The sequence below is a fragment of the Podarcis pityusensis genome (genome assembly GCF_964106645.2).
Source record: "Podarcis pityusensis genome assembly, chromosome: 5".
In the NCBI taxonomy this organism is placed as follows: domain Eukaryota; kingdom Metazoa; phylum Chordata; class Lepidosauria; order Squamata; family Lacertidae; genus Podarcis; species Podarcis pityusensis.
In genome coordinates this window covers 69,290,377-69,307,965 of record NC_138032.1, presented here as the reverse complement: position 1 = coordinate 69,307,965, position 17,589 = coordinate 69,290,377, and the positions used below count along the sequence as shown (strand labels likewise).

Genomic DNA, 17,589 nt, shown 5'->3' with positions numbered 1-17,589 from the left:
TTTTTCTAAGCTTTCTTAGATGTAAGTTTCTAGCAGTAAATGCATCAGTTATATTGTGATAAAGCAACAAAGGGATATAAAGTGATTGGAATGGTTCAGAGCCACATGTGTACAATGACTTTCTATTACTATCTATGGGATTGTGCCTTGTGTGCGCATAAACCCAATGAAATCTTTGATGGCCACCAAACAGTTAAAGCAGTCCTCTTGTATTCCATAAAATGCAATGTATAATGATGGTACCATACGATCACTGTTATTATTAATGCCTCAGAGAAGACGAACATTCAATTCAGCTGGACACATTGGTGCAAACTCAGCTTGCTTCATGTGACAGAAGGACAATGTAATTAGATATTATTATCTATGCAAATAGTGGTTAGATTTCATTTAAAAAGCAATTGTCTGTAATAGGTCTGCACATATGGTAGAAACAGAACACAATGTATCCATAAGTACAATCAAATTACTAAAGTATGAAGTAACCAGTAGTCCAGTGCATTCTGCCTCTTCTCAATGTGTGTACTTAGGGTCACAGTTTTTATATTGTTGTAGGATGAGTTGTACTCTGGGGCTCACTCTTAAAATGCTAAATTGAATTTAGAACTCCACTAGAAGCTAAAAAGATGCTCTAGCTTTTACAGCCCTTATAATTCGGCTTAGATACTTGCCTGCTCTGAAAAAGAAACCTCTTAACTATAATAATAATCATAATAATCATAATCATAATAATCATAATCATAATAATATATTTATACCCTGCTCATCTGGCTGGGTTTCCCAAGCCACTCTGGGCAGCTCCCAACAGAATATTATTGATAATAATAAAGTGATAAAACAGCAAACATTAAAAACTTCCCTAACAGGGCTGCCTTCAGATGTCTTCTTAAAGTCAGATACAGTGGTACCTCGGGATGCGAACAGAGCGTAAGACGCGACAGCACATCTGTGTGTCGCGTTTCGCCGCTTCCGCGCATGCGTGTGATGTCATTTTGACCATCTGTGCATGTGCGAGCGGCGAAACCCGGAAGTAAAGCGCTCTGTTACTTCTGGGTCGCCGTGGAGCACAACCCGAAAGCGCTCAACCTGAAGCGTATTTATCCCAAGATATGACTGTAGTTGTTTATTTCCTTCCCGCCCACAAGCCATTTCCAATTCAATTTTAAGTTCAATTATTTATTTTTGATGTGGGATAACTACTCAAGTTTGCCAAGGAATAATTTGCCCAGAATCATGAGAAATGTCCCAGAATCAAAGTCAGCCTAAAAGTTCATCAGAACTATGGAGCTCAGTAAATGCACTGAGAAGAGACAGCGTGTGAGGATGGGTTGCATCCAACAATGGCAGAAAGCATTTTTGCTCATGCAAGTCTGGGTAGCCAATTCTTGTTGAGCCACTTAAGTCTCACATTTTCCCTCCCCCAAGCTGTTGAGGAACTCCCTGGATAGGCTGGTAAGGGCAGTATATTCAAAACTGAATATACTATCCAACATCTAAGAAACTTTTTTTTTTTTTTTAATGGAAGCACATTCCATTTAAACCAATATCATTTATTTCACATTCATGTTTAGGAGTCGCGCATCAGACTCTTAAAATACTGAGTTTCAGATATCCACTACTGCTGCCTTCCTAGCACTGCCCTCTGCTGGACACAAAGTAATGGCAAGCCTTTATAACCCTATAAATAACCATAATGGTTCCATATAGTGGGAAATACTAAAGGTTGAAGGCTTAGAAACAGATGAAGGAAATTAAAATTTGAAGGAAAGAGAAAATTGAGAATAAGGCTGCTGAGGCTTTCCCCGACAATGTTTTCTTCATACTTACATTATAGGAAAAAATAACTACAAATAAAAATGTTAGTTTCATGAACATTCTTATTTCAACATGGAAGTTACACTTAAAACAGCCAAAATAGCTCATGGTCAGGGATGGTGATAGTTGTAGTCCAACCAAATCTGGAGAACCACCAATTCCTCACTCATGATTTAAAAGAACTCGGGAGACCATAGTAACTTTATCATCATAGTAGCTTATATAATCTATGGCATGGAAGGTACCTCTGCTGATTTTGGGATTCCCCCTTCCACTCTCAGCCCTCCATTCCACATCCTCCTCCACTGAGCAAGGCCCATAAGCCCTTGAAAGAGGTTTAGGGAGAGATGCCAGGAAGACCACCTTTTCCATCCAACAAGCGACCAAGAACTTCCACCCAGCTAGCCAGTTGGAAGTGCCATTTTTACAATCTGTTAACAATCTATAACAGGGCCTACTTTCACTTATGGCAGTCTCATGCGATTTAGTAACTGTCAGATGCCATCTACCAAAAACTGTACTTAGTACAGTGGTACCTCGGGTTACAAACGCTTCAGGTTACAGACTCCGCTAACCCGGAAGTAGTACCTCGGGTTAAGAACTTTACCTCAGGATGAGAACAGAAATCGTGCGGCGGCAGCGGGAGGCCCCATTAGCTAAAGTGGTACCTCAGGTTAAGAACAGTTTCAGGTTAAGAACAGACCTCCAGAACAAATTAACTGTCAGATGCCATCTACCAAAAACTGTACTTAGTACAGTGGTACCTCGGGTTACAAACGCTTCAGGTTACAGACTCCGCTAACCCAGAAGTAGTACCTCGGGTTAAGAACTTTACCTCAGGATGAGAACAGAAATCGTGCGGCGGCAGCGGGAGGCCCCATTAGCTAAAGTGGTACCTCAGGTTAAGAACAGTTTCAGGTTAAGAACAGACCTCCAGAACAAATTAAGTTCTTAACCAGAGGTACCACTGTATTTCAAACCTAGCCCCATGCGCACAGTAAGCTCATCTATTGTATATAAAGGAAACCCTGTCTCAGTAAACTCATTTTAAAGGTGATTTCTCCAAAGGCAGCAAGAAGATTGGAAACACCTGATTCCTAATTTAAAGTAACTACAGTTTGTTGTTATGGCCCAAAATTACTAACTGCTGTGAGTTTAAACTATGGTTTATTAATTGCAGCAAGACACTTTCAAACCAGTTTGTGATGATGTCTCATTTCATCGAACCACAGTTTAAACTAGAGTTCCCATTTCAGATAAAATGAAAGACTCTTATTAGTTTAAACCAGTAAGTGGATACCACTAAGCTCTTCCTCACAACTGCACCAACGAAAGAGGGGTTGAGTAGGTCACAAGCCCAACACTCACTTCTGACCATTCACATAATGCTAAATAAACCATGGGGCAGTGTTACATAGAATCTATGGCTTGATTAGATAAATGAGCCTTCTGCCTATTTAATTTTTTTATTTTATTTGCCCTGGTCTGGGCTCCATTTGCTTAGATTCTGGGAACCAATATTAAATTATCTGCATTTTAGGTTTGTACTTGGATCTACAGCTATTTCCAGATTTATTCTTTCCCCCCCAGGAAATATTTTCTTGGTAATGTGTTTTTATCCATTTCGAAATTTACAGCAATACATAAAAAAATGGCATTACAAAAACTTCAGGCATAAATCCTGTCTCTATCCAAGTACAGAACTTTTGAAAATTGTGGCCAAGATCATTTCCAGTTCTTCTATCACCATCAAACCCCAGATCTTCGCTTCCTCATATATACTTCAACAGATGAGATTTTCTTTCACTTTTAACAAAAGAAAGGATAACGTGTGAAGATATCAAGGCATTTTTAACACTCTTAAAGGTGAGTACTTGATAGAAGACTTAAACAGGCAAGCAATTCCACCACTCCCCTTCAGTAGCAGACTTTGGGTTCTCAGATTTCAGCAGTGCCCTGTGTGACACTAAAATTTGGTGCCCCCTGCCTCTGGCTTCTACAGCATTGTTTTGGAGCTCCTTGCATTGTGGTTCCCAGTGCAACTACATAGGTCACACTACCATAAACTGCCTCTGCTCCTCTTTACCTGTTACCCTTGCCTAAAAGCAGAAAGGGGAGGATGGAGATCTTGGCTGCAAATAACGGAGGCAGAATGTGAGTTCTAATATGAGACAAGGGAGATTTCACTGAGGAACTGAGAGTGCCTTATTTAGAAGGCACTCCCTACTGAATACCCACCCCATACTTAATTGTAGGTACCTCTTTTTGAAAATTCAACCTCCAAATAATTAAAGCTGTGACCTAATTTGATGACACCCATCAAATAACCATTTGTGATATGTATCCCCAAATCTGATTATATGGCATTTGCAGTATCTGTATGATTTTTGTAATGAAGGCCAACAACAACCTCTGTGTTTCTGCTCCATAATTTCAACAACAGTTTATTTCAGTTGATCCTGACAAGCGGCGGAGGCACATCATGAAAAGCTACAAATGATTGTGGTTTTTTGTATATTTAGTATATCTGCTAATTGGGTGATTTAGTACAAAACACTGATCATTCTCTTTCCTGAACACCACCAGCTCTTTTGAAATTACTTATGTTGTTTAAATTGGCCCAATCTTGCAACTTACTGGTAAAGAAACTGGTGGAGTCTTGAGCTGTTGTCTGTCTAACAGGCTAATTGGACAGCAATTGTTCTAATCAGATTTATTGCCTTCTTTGAGCACCAGAACTTCAATATTCATTCCCCAACCATTAAGCAGTCTTTTCATAGTTTACATATGACAATTTGTTATGGTATGTCCACCTGGTGGTCATTATTCAGAAACATTTCAGAAGGCAATAATCAATTGTTGCAATGCAATCAATGGAATAGTCTTTTTCAAGGGACTAAAGCTGGTCATGGCTTTGTTTGTTCTAATCTGGAAATTTAATTTGAGGATATAATACAAGTACAGTGGTACCTCAGGTTAAGAACTTAATTTGTTCTGCAGGTCCATTCTTAACCTGAAACTGTTCTTAACTTGAGATAACAGTTTAGCTAATGGGGCCTCCTGCTGCCACCGTCGTGCGATTTCTGTTCTCATCCTGAAGCAAAGTTCTTAACCCAAGGTACTATTTCTGGGTTAGCGGAGTCTGTAACCTGAAGCGTCTGTAACCTGAAGCGTCTGTAACCTGAAGCGTCTGTAACCTTAGGTACCACTGTACTGTACTTGATTTACTCAATAATTCGCAGAGAAAGCCTTTGACAACGTTTCTTGGAGCTTTATGAAGAAGAATCTACAGGGGATGGGGGTAGGCCAAGGTTTTGAAAATGGTATAGGTGCAATTTACTCAGAACAAAAGGCAAAATTAATTGTGAATAATGTAATGACAGAAGAGTTCAGGATTGGGAAAGGGACACGACAAGGTTGCCCAATTTCCCCACTGCTTTTTATATCGGTCCTTGAGGTTTTGCTAAACATGATAAGAAAGGATCAAGAGATCAAAGGTATACAAGTGGGAGTTAAACAGTATAAATTGAAAGCATTTGCTGATGATCTAGTATTGACTCTACAGGAACCAGAATCTAGCACAAAGAGGGTATTGGAATTGATTCAAGAATTTGGGCAAGTAGCAGGTTTTAAGCTGAACAAGGTAAAAACTAAGGTCTTAGAGAAAAACTTAACTGTAAATGAGAGAGAGAAATTTCAGGAAGAGACAGGATTAACATTGGTTAAGAAAGTGAAATATTTAGGGGTTAATATGACTGCTAAAAATGTAAATTTATTTAAGGATAATTATGAAAAATGTTGGATTGAAGTGAAAAAAGATTTAGAAATATGGTCAAATTTGAAGTTATCATTACAGTGGTGCCTCGCAAGACGAAATTAATTCGTTCCGCGAGTTTTGTCGTCTTGCGATTCTTTTCGTCTTGCGAAGCACGGTGTCGGGAAAGTTTTGGAAAAGCTTCAAAAATCACCAAAGTCTTTAAAAACCTCAAAAAAGGCTACCACACCGCGTTCTATGAGTTGGTCCTCGAAGTCAAGTCGCAACTGTATTAACGGTGTTAAGAAAAAGGAAACAAACTTGCAAGACGTTTCCGTCTTGCGAAGCAAGCCCATAGGGAAAATAGTCTTGCGAAGCAGCTCAAAAAACAAAAAACCCTTTCGTCTAGCGAGTTTTTTGTCTTGCGAGGCATTCGTCTTGCAAGATACCACTGTATTAGGCCGAATTGCAGTGATAAAAATGAATGTGCTGCCAAGGATGTTGTTCTTGTTTCAAACATTACAAATTTTGGATAAGATGGATTGTTTTAAGAAGTGGCAGAAAGATATTTCCAGATTTGTCTGGCAGGGCAAGAAGCCTCGAATAAAATTTAAGATATTAACTGATGCTAAAGAAAGAGGTGGATTTGCCCTGCCAGACCTAAAACTCTATTATGAATCAGCTGCTTTTTGTTGGCTGAGAGAATGGCTGCTACTTGAAGACACTGATGTGTTGGACTTAGAAGGTTTTAACAACATATTTGGTTGGCATGCATATCTGTGGTATGATAAGGTGAAAGCACATAAAGCGTTTAAAAATCATATTGTTAGAAAAGCATTGTTTAATGTATGGATAAGATATAAAGATTTGTTAGAAAAGAAAACCCCAAGATGGTTGTCACCAATGGAAGCGAAGGCACAGAAAAAACTCAATATGGAGGCCAAATGGCCGAAATATTAGGAAATTCTGGAACAAGAGGGAGACAGACTAAAATTGCAGAGCTTTGAAAAACTGAAAAATAAAGTGCGAGATTGGCTCCATTATTATCAAATAATGGAGGCATATAATTTGGACAAAAAAGTTGGTTTCCAGGTGGAAAAATCAAAATTGGAAACAGAACTGTTAGATTCCAAAATCAAGAATTTGTCAAAAATGTATAACTTGCTATTGAAATGGAACACCCAGGATGAAACTGTGAAATCAGCTATGATTAAATGGGCACAAGATGTCGGACATAATATAATGATGGCTGACTGGGAACAGTTATGGACCACAGGTATGAAATTTACGGCATGTAATGCCCTAAGAGAAAACTTAATGAAAATGATTTATAGGTGGTACATGACACCAGTCAAGCTTGCAAAAATTTACCATTTGCCCGAAAATAAATGTTGGAAATGTAATGAGACTGAAGGCACATTCTTTCACCTTTGGTGCCCAAGGATTAAGACATTCTGGGAGATGATTTATAATGAAATGAAAAAGGTATTTAAATATACCTTTCTGAAGAAACCAGAGGCCTTCCTCCTGGGCATGGTCGGCCAATTGGTGCCAAAGAAGGATAGAACTTTTTTTATGTATGCTACAACAGCAGCAAGAATACTCATCGCGAAGTATTGGAAGACACAAGATTTACCCACCCGGGAAGAATGGCAGATGAAGTTGATGGACTACATGGAATTGGCGGAAATGACTGGCAGAATCCGAGACCAGGGAGAAGAGTCGATGGAAGAAGATTGGAAAAAGTTTAAAGACTATTTACAGAAATATTGTAAAATTAATGAATGTTAGAAAAATGTTGGAATGAAGTTATACGGCTTCAGTAGAAATGTTATAAGGAATTAAGTATAAATAGATTAACAGAAAATTAAAGGGAAAATAAGGTTAAAATGTGTTAAGATAATTATAGGATGGAAAGCAGAGGAAGATGGAAAGGAATTGCTGAAACAACTAAATAGAAGTGGAATACAAAAAGGGAGGTATGAGGAGGTCATGGAAATAAGTGAATGAAAGATTGAAATTATTTGATGTGTTTTAAATTGTTTCTGTCTTGTTTTCTTAGTTTAAATTGTTTTTGTTTTGTTTTCTTAGTTTAAATTGTTTTTGTTAGTTTAGTGTTAGGTATTGTTTTTGTATTGTATTCTTTATTTTCTTTTTCTATGTATGTTCAATTTGTTGGAAAGTAATAAATATCATTTTTAAAAAAAAGATTTACTCAATAATTAAAGCCTTGATCAAATTGTGCTTTCCATCTTTCTGACTTTATTTGGGCATATATCATTACATTCACTGCTTTTGATTTATATGGTACTAGAATTATATGCCCCTTTGTTCACAGCAACTTCCGTTAGCTTTTAGTTGTCTTAAACATGCTTCGTCCTTCCTGCTTTAACAGTTTGAGGACCGTAATGGAAATCAGCCTGCAACTTAACCTAAATAAGTGAAACCAACACAATCGCACATTGCCTCCATGCTCACCCCTATTTCTCCAGCCCTGTCTTCCACTCAACTTTATATTGTAAACTCATCAGAGAAGGAACCTGCCTCATCTGTTCTGTAAAGTGTTAAGCACTCTGATTGTGCTATATAAAAATACTGACACTAACAAAGGGACAAACCCACAAGCTGCAAGTAGCAGAAGCTACCTGAGAAGTAAAATCAGTAAGGGCAGGGTCCGTTTTTACTGTGATGCTTTGATGAGAAAACTTAGTCCCCTGAGACATCTGCCAGGGCAAATTAAACTTGTACACTTGTATTCAAACTTTTATTCTTTCAAAAGGCAAGCTATATATTTTCTGTTCAAGCAGGCATCTTGAATTCAACTTATTTGTGTTAGATTTATTTTCCATGTTATCCGGCATGAAATTTTTATGAATTTTGATTATAATTGCTGTTATTCTGATGTTGTTAAGGCAACCATAGCTTTCCTCTAAGAAAGAAATTTGTGGTTTGTATAAAAATAACTTATAATAAATATAAATGTTCCTTGACCCTCAGTACAAGTTGTCTGCTCAGTGTAAAAACTTAGATGGACAATGCTTATTAATTTTCACATTTTAATACACCCTTAATTTTCTAATGAAGCAAAAAAGAGGAAGAGTTATCTGCAGCATATACAGACGCATGAGACTACAGCAATATAAATGATGGATGTTCGGTTGCCATGGTAACTATTATCGTGAGAGGGAAAGATTCCGTACCATTGCTCAACAACCAGCAGAAATGTTAATCTCAACACCTGATATTATTCCATTTTTTAAATAACATGGCTGTTAATCAGCCTCATTTGAATAGAGACATCATTAACTGACTGCTCTATTTTGAAGCTGAAAAAAGCAGCAAGAACAAACACATACAGCTTCCATAACTAGCACCATACTCAGGTTCTAAGCATCCTAAAAGCTCACCCGCTGCTTTGCACAGCTGTATATACTTTCATATCGTGCTACAAAGCATAGGTTTGCAAATATTGCTTTCTGGCACATCCCACTGTGAGATAAAGTGACATAAGGGTGGGATAACTGACCATGAAATGAATGAGAGACATATGCGAAAGCAGTATGTTTTTTTCCTACTAACTAGCAGCTGTGTATTTTATACAACAGAGTTTAGAGAAAAGTGTGGAAAAAATAATGTACCTCACAGACTCCAGTCTCTCTTGCAGTGACTTAATTCTAGGTTTTAAAAATGTGAAGACTATGAATTTTGACAAAGGGGATTATGTTGTCAGATTTCAAGGAATCCAATTAAACCCTCATAAAATACTGGAGTCACACATTCTGATGCACTATCAAATTATTTTCTCAGAATAGAGTATCAGTAGTTTGAAGTTGTTTTTTATCTGGCTGCACACAGAATTTCACCAGAAAGGTGCCAATACTATTCAACATGAAATGAAAATAGTGTGCCATAAATATATTGTGAGACTTACTGATCTCCAGATATATAGATAAATAATAGATAATAGATAATAAAAGGACTGGTTTGTCTGTAACTTTTAGGGATTTTCTTAAAATTTAGTTATATAGAGAGTATAAGTCTGTTTTTCCAGGAATACCAACATTTGAGGAACACTACACAGTTTCTGAAAGTGACTCCATGTAAACTGGACGCACTTCTGACCCCTTCTGCACAGACAGGCCACAGAACTTAGCTTAGAGGTCCTGGAAGTAGCAAGGTGCCAGTGCTGGGGAAATACTTGCTTTAGTAAGGGAAACATCTTTCACTTCTTCATCACTAAAGGATGTGGGCAGCTTCAATGGGGAAATCCTGGATTTTATCTTTATAATGTGCGAATTCCAGGGACAAAATACAAATTGTATTTCTATGATCTCTCATGGCTTATCATCATACTTATTATCCCACCATATTGCTAACGTTGAGTATATCATCTCAGGTAATAGTGTTGTTACATATTTTTAATGTGTCTCCCGATCTAGACAAGCTCATGTAGCATTTTGCAACATTCTCTACTTATTTTTTAAACTCAGATTATTTATGAGTATTATCATGGCAACTTACGTTTGAGCACTTCTCCAACACCTCCTCTTTGAACTGTAGAAACTTTTCCTGGATTGCAAGTTGGTTGAGTGCAAATGATAGAAAGTGTGTGAAGGGTTGCTTCTTGCGGAAGCTCTCCACAAGAACATCAATTCGCGTTCGAGCTGAAATAATACCATTCCGGTGTTGTCCTGTGATCACTGGAAACAAGCAAAACAGAAGACAGGATTTATGACAGCTTGCTACATGTGCTCATAAAAGTTTAGAATTAATAACAAAATTTTCCACTGTACCAGAAAGCCACTTCCTAACAAGGTGAGAGCTATCTCAGATGAATACACAGGTCAGTGTTACTATCAAACTAGTGTTTTTAAAGTGTGAGATGAAGCTCCCTGGTTTTAATATATTAATATTTATGTATTACTAGAATCTAACCATTAAAATGTTTCTGTCCTTTAGTTCATACAATTTTTATTTCTCCTGATACAGGTTTGTATTTATTTATGTATACCTATTGATATTGCCAGGACTTTCTCTCTTATCAAAGTAGACTATTTTTGAGTCTCTTTGTTATAATAACTGATTCTACTTCCTCTGGAAACATTTGAGGTTTTCAGTTCACATTATGGGTGCACTGCAGAGTTTTGTCACTCGTTTTAGCCAAAGAGATTTTCGTGTGTGTTACTGTTATTACTGTGCAATGATTTGTGTAAAAGCAGTCCAAACACTTTATGAATAAAGTGTATTGTGTGGAAAATAAATCTCTAATGTTACATGCAGAAAGTATACTGGTAATTAAGGGGAGGGAAATAAATAAATGGATAGCAAGCATGTCTGGTTCTTAAAAAAAAATGTCATGCTAACCATGGTACCTGACTCTGCACAATTATGCAAAGCATAAATATGAAGAGAAAAATGTAGTTCCCTCTTTTAGAATAACAGGATGCAACCAACAATGATAGCCTTAACATTAGATCCACAAGATTACTTTTTGGCAATACCATAAGTGGAATTAAAGAATTTGACCCTCTTCAGTCTGTTTAAAATGTGTTCACACTGTGCTTCTACATTCCTTATTTTCAGCCAAAATGACAGTAGGTGGGCCAACTGCAGTGCAGATTCAGTTACTGAAAGTCTTCAAATCAACACCAAAACAGTAATACAAACAAACCTAATACAAACATGCTCAAAACCCGTTTTTGTGCATCCTGTTCTGGGTGTGCATGAAAGAGCTTGGAATGCGGAAAGAAAGCAATTGTCTAGAGGTGTAGCAAAGGAGAAGGCAAGTACAGAAAGACTATTCCCAGAAGCCTCAGGAGACAGATAAGCAGACAGATAATATATGGAGGAGGCAGCAAATGCCAGGAAGGCAGTAAGTGAAACAAGGACTAGAATAAAAGAGTAAAGAGCCCATAGTTCTAAAAGGTGGCTTAATTTTTCCTATACCCAGAAAGGTGTAGGAGATAGTGAGGGGATAAGCAGCTATTTGGACACAAAAAAGAATACATGAGTGGCCTCAACCAAGACTTAAGTGGACAAAAGCAGCTGGGGGAGAGCAAAAATGAGCTGCGATAGGCAATAATTGGTGTAATATAGTGGGCATTTATTAGGGAATTTCACAGCATGGAAGGACATGCTCACTACTAGATACTTTCAGTGGCTTGGACCTAGCCTTTCCTATGTGCAGGAGGGTCTTTAATTAGGCAGGGGTTTCTGATGGCAGAAGAGAGGGAGGCAATTTTTGTCTATATCCACTTCAGCTCCCATGCTACTTCCTACACTCTTCTAGTGGATTCGTCAACACCACAGAACAGATTTTCAAGGGTTGCAGGTAGAATCAGCCAAAATCGCCTCCGTTCCTCTTCCATCAGGGCAGAATCCACTGAGCACGGACCTGCCCATGGGATCTCGGGATCCAAGCCAAGATCCCATGGGCATCTCGGGATTGTAATAATTGCCACCCTTCAGTCATAGTCACACAAATTACTTTGACATTCTGCAATGACAACATCATATTACCTTTCCTATACTGAATTCAGTATTATAGAGGCAGCTAATTTCATTCTTCAAGACAGTTTTTACATTTATTTTCCAAGTACTACCAGGATGCCTTTATCATCTCTAAGTTTCACACCATGTCAGACCCATGCATAAAAATTAAAGGCATTTAAATTTTTACAAAACCCAGAACTCACCAATTTCTCCTTCAACTCCAGGCTTAGGAATAATGATAGAGGTTCGGGTTTCTGTTTCTATTTTCTTCTTTGTTTCTCCTTTTTTGCCTATTATATATCTATATAAGCATACAGTGGGAAAACAGAAAAGGGAATCGGTGATAGTTTTTTTAAAAAAGAAATGATTAAGTAGTTCCAAACTTTAACAGCTTAAACATCCTACCCATTTTGGAATCCTAAATGCTAATACAAGCACCAGTTTCCTGGTGATCAAGGCATAGGACAGTCCCCACAATGTGAGGCTACGGCAACTAATTTATCCCAAATTTCCCAGCAGTAGTTGTCAAAAGCTAATTTAAAATCAATAATAAAGACTGAGAACACCTGAATTCCTCTCTGTTGTTCTAGCTGCATGATTAGCAATTCTGAATATACACACACAGACTTACTTGTATAGTGGGCTGGGAATGTCCACAGCACATTGGTAGCCTCTTTCTGTCTCTTCCACCACAAAGGCATCACAGGGTTCATCTGCACAATCCTCAGGACCTGCAAGGTATGGAGAGATTAGAAACTATTCATCTAAAGCAGGCATCCCCAAACTCGGCCCTCCAGATGTTTTGGGACTACAATTCCCATCATCCCTGACCACTGATCATGTTAGCTAGGGATGATGGGAGTTGTAGTCCCAAAAAACATATGGAGGGCCGAGTTTGGGGGTGCCTGATCTAAAGGGTAAATAACAAACAGACTTCTGTTTGCAAAATGTGACTTGACCACCACCCTGTAGCACCTCACAAACCAAAGGTTTTGGGATCCTCTAGATCTGGGGGCCTATGAGGGGGCTGGCAGGAGGAGGAAAGGAAGTTAAATCCAATTACATAAGCAGAAGTCCACTCACACTACAATGGCTTCCACCCATTATGCTAACTTTTAAGTCTTCCTGACATCGTCAGGAAGCAGCTGTTGCTGTCAACTGGAGGGCTTTCTTTCTTTCTTCTTTTATATTCTCATTGAAAATAATCTACAGAATAGCCCTGTGGAAATCTATTTTTCTCCAAGATGTAGGAGAAAATTTTCTCCTAGATGTTGAATTTTTGGCCTCATACAAATGCTTATTTAAGAAAACACTGAACAGCAGTGGATACAGATGCAGGACCCAAAAGCTGAAAATTGAGGCAAAGTGATATTGACTTCTATTCTCAACAGCAGTGACTGTAATATGTTGGAAAATGGGATATTTTTAGCTCAGTAAGAAAACACTGCAACTATTTTTCAGCTAACCAGAAATATAATTTCAAAAGATATCACAAACCTCTGTGTTATCCCACTCTCACCATCATCGGATTTGTTAAGGTGGAAAAAAAAATTCATTGTATGAAGCAGAATTTTAAAGCGCCTTAAATTTAATTTACAGTATGTTACTGATTTGATAAACACTGTGGTTTGTCAAAGAAAGAACTATAGCTAAGGCTAATAACTGCGAGTAATTTGCTGAAAGGGTGTTCAAGATGCAGGCCACTGGAAAAAATGAGGCAAATATATTATAAACTGATTGTTTATAGCAAACCAAAATATACAGCCTGAAATGTGTGTCTGTACATGTGCAGTGTTGCACAGTGACATTTGCATACTCATAGTGCAATACACACATAGACATTTCAGATAGTTGTGAATGCACATGTACACTCTGCTTCCTGCTGCTTAACCAATTCCTTATCTATAAGAGGACCTTTCCTCTTACTCCATAACTGATAAACTTACTCAGGAATCTTCAGTGAAGTACCTTGTTGGAAGCTTTTTGAAAGTCCAACAACACTATGTCAAATGGATCTCACCAATCTATATGCTTGTTGACACTCTCAAAGAACTCTAAAAGGTGAGATTTCTGTCTCTGTTCAGCAAGGCTTATTATTCTATATGCCAAGTTATTTTTTCTTTGACAATACTTGCCACCAGTGGCTTGTAATTTTTAGGATCCCCCTCCCCCACCAGATTCCTTTAAAAAAATTGGTGTTACATTGGCAGCTTTCCAGATGTGGAGGCTAGTCTAAGGGATAGAAGATCTACAACTTCACAGCATAGCTGTCAACTTTTCCCTTTTCTTGTGAGGAATCCTATTCAGAATAAGGGAATTTCCCTTAAAAAAGGGAAAAGTTGACATCTATGCTTCACAGTGTTAGAAGATCTACAACTTCACATTTGAGTTCCTTGAGAACTCTCAGGTGAATGCCATCCAGACCCAGCAATTTGTCATTTTTATTTTTTCTATTAGGTCTGGAATTTAATCTCGTTACCACTACCTGCCTCAGACACTCCTTGTCCTAAGGGTTATCCTCTAAAGAACACAACATGAAACACAAGGAAAAGGGATTGGGAAGCAAGATGCAAAAAGTATGATAGCAGCTGGTTCAGTTGCCTAGGTGAATGGGAATATATCCATTCTGGATCCAAGTGTACACATTATAAGGATCAGGTGTGCACTGCATCAATTCTTCTGACCTAGCATGATATTTACCACCCTGTTCCCCTTTTCTTTTTCCTTTTCTGCTGTTTCTCTTCTCCTTATGTTTTCTGCTCATGAATTCATGCCTAAGCTTCTTATTCTGCCCACCCACCCTTCAGGGCAGGATGGCTCCTCAGAAGCCCATCTGGTGCTTCCGTTAAAGTGACTACAACAGTAGTTTCAAATGCAAGCAAACTTCGGCACAAAAACAAGTGTTGCCTCTTGACAATAGAGCTTTAACTCCCACTCCATAACAGAATGTGAAATATTTAGCAATTCAACACAACTTACTAATGTTGCCATTTTTCAGCAGTGTGCTGAATTCCACTCCAAACTGTGAGTTAAGACTGTGATATCAATGGTGACAATTGCCTTTTGGTAAAAGTCTGACTAATTGCATACACTTCCAGAAAAGCAGAGGCAAGTTCTTGCTTTCAAAGTTAAAGGAACAAATAATCACAGGCATAGAGAGCTCTGTGTTTCCTATGAATATAACAGAGTAGCAAGAGATGAAGTCCCCTTGTACGAAGACATATCATCACCATAAACTTTGTTGCACTAGCCAAAGGCCATGGCATCATTCACAAAGGGAACAAAAAAAAAGCAACAATACAATTGTATTGTATTGTTCTTTTTTTTGTTTTTTTGTAGTGTTGTGTTTAAATTGTTGGAAAAGTAATAAATATTATTTTCAAAACAACAAAAAAGCAACAATAACCATAAAACATGACAAATCAATAGTCCCCCAGGCCTAGTATGGCCAGCTCCACAAATGGGGAATCTGTGGCCCTCAAAACTGTTGGATTACAACTCCAATCATTCCATGGTGGCTGGAGCTGATGGGAGTCCAACAACATCTGGAGTCCCATAGATTCCCCATCCCTAGTCTGCATTGACTTGTGCAGCAAGTCACGGGCAGCCCTGCTATCCAGCTCTGTTAACTGGAGAGACCATGATCTGAAAATATAACCATAAATATGCAAAGCCCATATATTATTCCGGAGCTACAGCCCCCATATAATTGTATTCCTGATTCTTACCCTCACATCTCTACATTACTCTAAGTATAATATTGTCCTCTAATCCATATATTTCATACATTCTCTCACCGGTATTAAACAAACAGGTTAAGAATTTTGAGACCCACTCTCTATCATCTTGAGTGTCTGTTTCTTTATCATACTGAGTCCATACAGACAGCATGGGTGTTGGCATTTTCTTGAGAATCATGGTCCATATTCAGTACTTCTGTCCAAGTCCTAATGCCAAGATCAGTTTCATATCATAGTCTCATGAAATGGAACTCTGTGGATTCTTAGCATACCTGCATAGAAATCCTCTTCCTCTTCATGCTGGTGTGGCTGTTCTCGAATATGTCTTTTCCTGTAAACACGTCCTCCAATTCTTATCAGCGGTGGCCGCAGAACTTCCATTGTGTTTTCCCTTTGCTGAAAGACTAAGTGGAATTCAACAGGACTTACTTCTGAGTAGATGTTGTTAGAACTGTACACTAGTTGTTGTTTTGTTGTTGTTTAGTCGTTTAGTCATGTCCGACTCTTCGTGACCCCATGGACCAGAGCACACCTGGCACTCCTGTCCTCTACTGCCTCCCGCATGTACACTAGTACAACAGCACAATTCTATACATGTTTACTTGAGAGTAAATCCAACTGTGTCCAATGGGACTTACTCCTGTGTTAACATGGTTAGGACTGCAGCCTTCACTATGATATCTAAACAGAACCTCCCATTAAACAAGGCAAGGCAAACTTGCAAATATTATGTGCTGGAAAGGAAAAAACAGGGCCATACTCTACTTTTAAGATTCCACAAACATTTGATTGGCAACTGTGCTGGAAACAGAATGTTGGAATAGAATGTTGGAATAGTAAATAGTAAATTTATGGAAAGAAAGAAGTATTACACTATATATATGAGCTGGTTCTTCACACAGGGAAAAGGGCAAGTTACACTTAAGGCTTATGCAAATACCGTATATTCTCTGTCCCATCCATTTTGACAGGGAAAAAACCTCCAGATGTTGTTAGACTACAACTCCCATTATGCCTGACCACTGGCCATGCTGGCTGGGGTTGATGGGATTTAGAACTCCAACAACATTTGGAGGACCACAGGTTCCACATTCCTTTTTCGTTAGAGTACATCCATTCTGGGTGCTCCATTTACTTGTGGATGTGGATTTCAGGTATGTTCATACAAAGATCGGGCACTTATACATAACCCTGCACAGATCTTTGGTGGTCCTTTTCATGGCTGAGATGCAAAAACTTGCAGTGCTCTCAGGACGTCCTGTCTACACAGAGGGAAAGGAGCACTGTTCTAAACAATTCTAAATGAATCAACTGGACAGTGTTTCCTGATCTTGCATTCCTCACTTCTGTGCCAAGTGACGGTGCAATTTGCCACCATTCTGTCATACTATGTGCAAATGTCTTGGGGAGATTTGTTTAAAATATTTTAAGGCACCCACCACCACGTGATATAGGTGCAAGGAACATTGATATAAATCAAATACAATTATAAACCCATATATACATAAATTCAGAAGGGCAGCAGTACCAAGAATAAAAATCTGGCCAGATGATCCATCCCCCGTATTTAGTGAGGCGTTGTAGTACTCTCTCTCTCTCTATATATATATATTAGCAGGTCGGAAAACGTTATCACTTTTGCTAGGCAGTGTTGCCTTTTTTTTTTCCTTGCAGAGCTCTTGCTGTGACGTGACAGGCCCAAATGCAACTGGTCGAGCTTTTCCCCCATCAAGGAATCCTGACAAAGCGGGAGGCTTTACTGGTTGAGTTTCAGCCTCTTGGGCATAA

General features: G+C 38.5%; 1 protein-coding gene across 2 annotated transcripts in view; it reads right to left on the bottom strand.

Moving 5' to 3' along the window:
- Window positions 1-17,589, bottom strand: part of ASCC1 (activating signal cointegrator 1 complex subunit 1) — a 50,677-nt gene that overhangs the window by 32,487 nt on the left and 601 nt on the right. Inside the window, exons 1-5 of one of the 2 annotated variants that reach the window (XM_081004768.1) lie at window positions 17,330-17,479; window positions 16,074-16,205; window positions 12,693-12,792; window positions 12,265-12,362; window positions 10,091-10,269 (exon numbers count right to left, since the gene is read on the bottom strand). In XM_081004768.1, the coding sequence (XP_080860894.1) occupies window positions 10,091-10,269; window positions 12,265-12,362; window positions 12,693-12,792; window positions 16,074-16,182 (486 nt within the window). In that variant the 5' untranslated portion in view covers window positions 16,183-16,205; window positions 17,330-17,479. Of the gene's footprint in view, window positions 1-10,090; window positions 10,270-12,264; window positions 12,363-12,692; window positions 12,793-16,073; window positions 16,206-17,329; window positions 17,480-17,589 lie in introns of those variants that run through there. The other variant, XM_081004767.1, reaches the window with a different exon arrangement.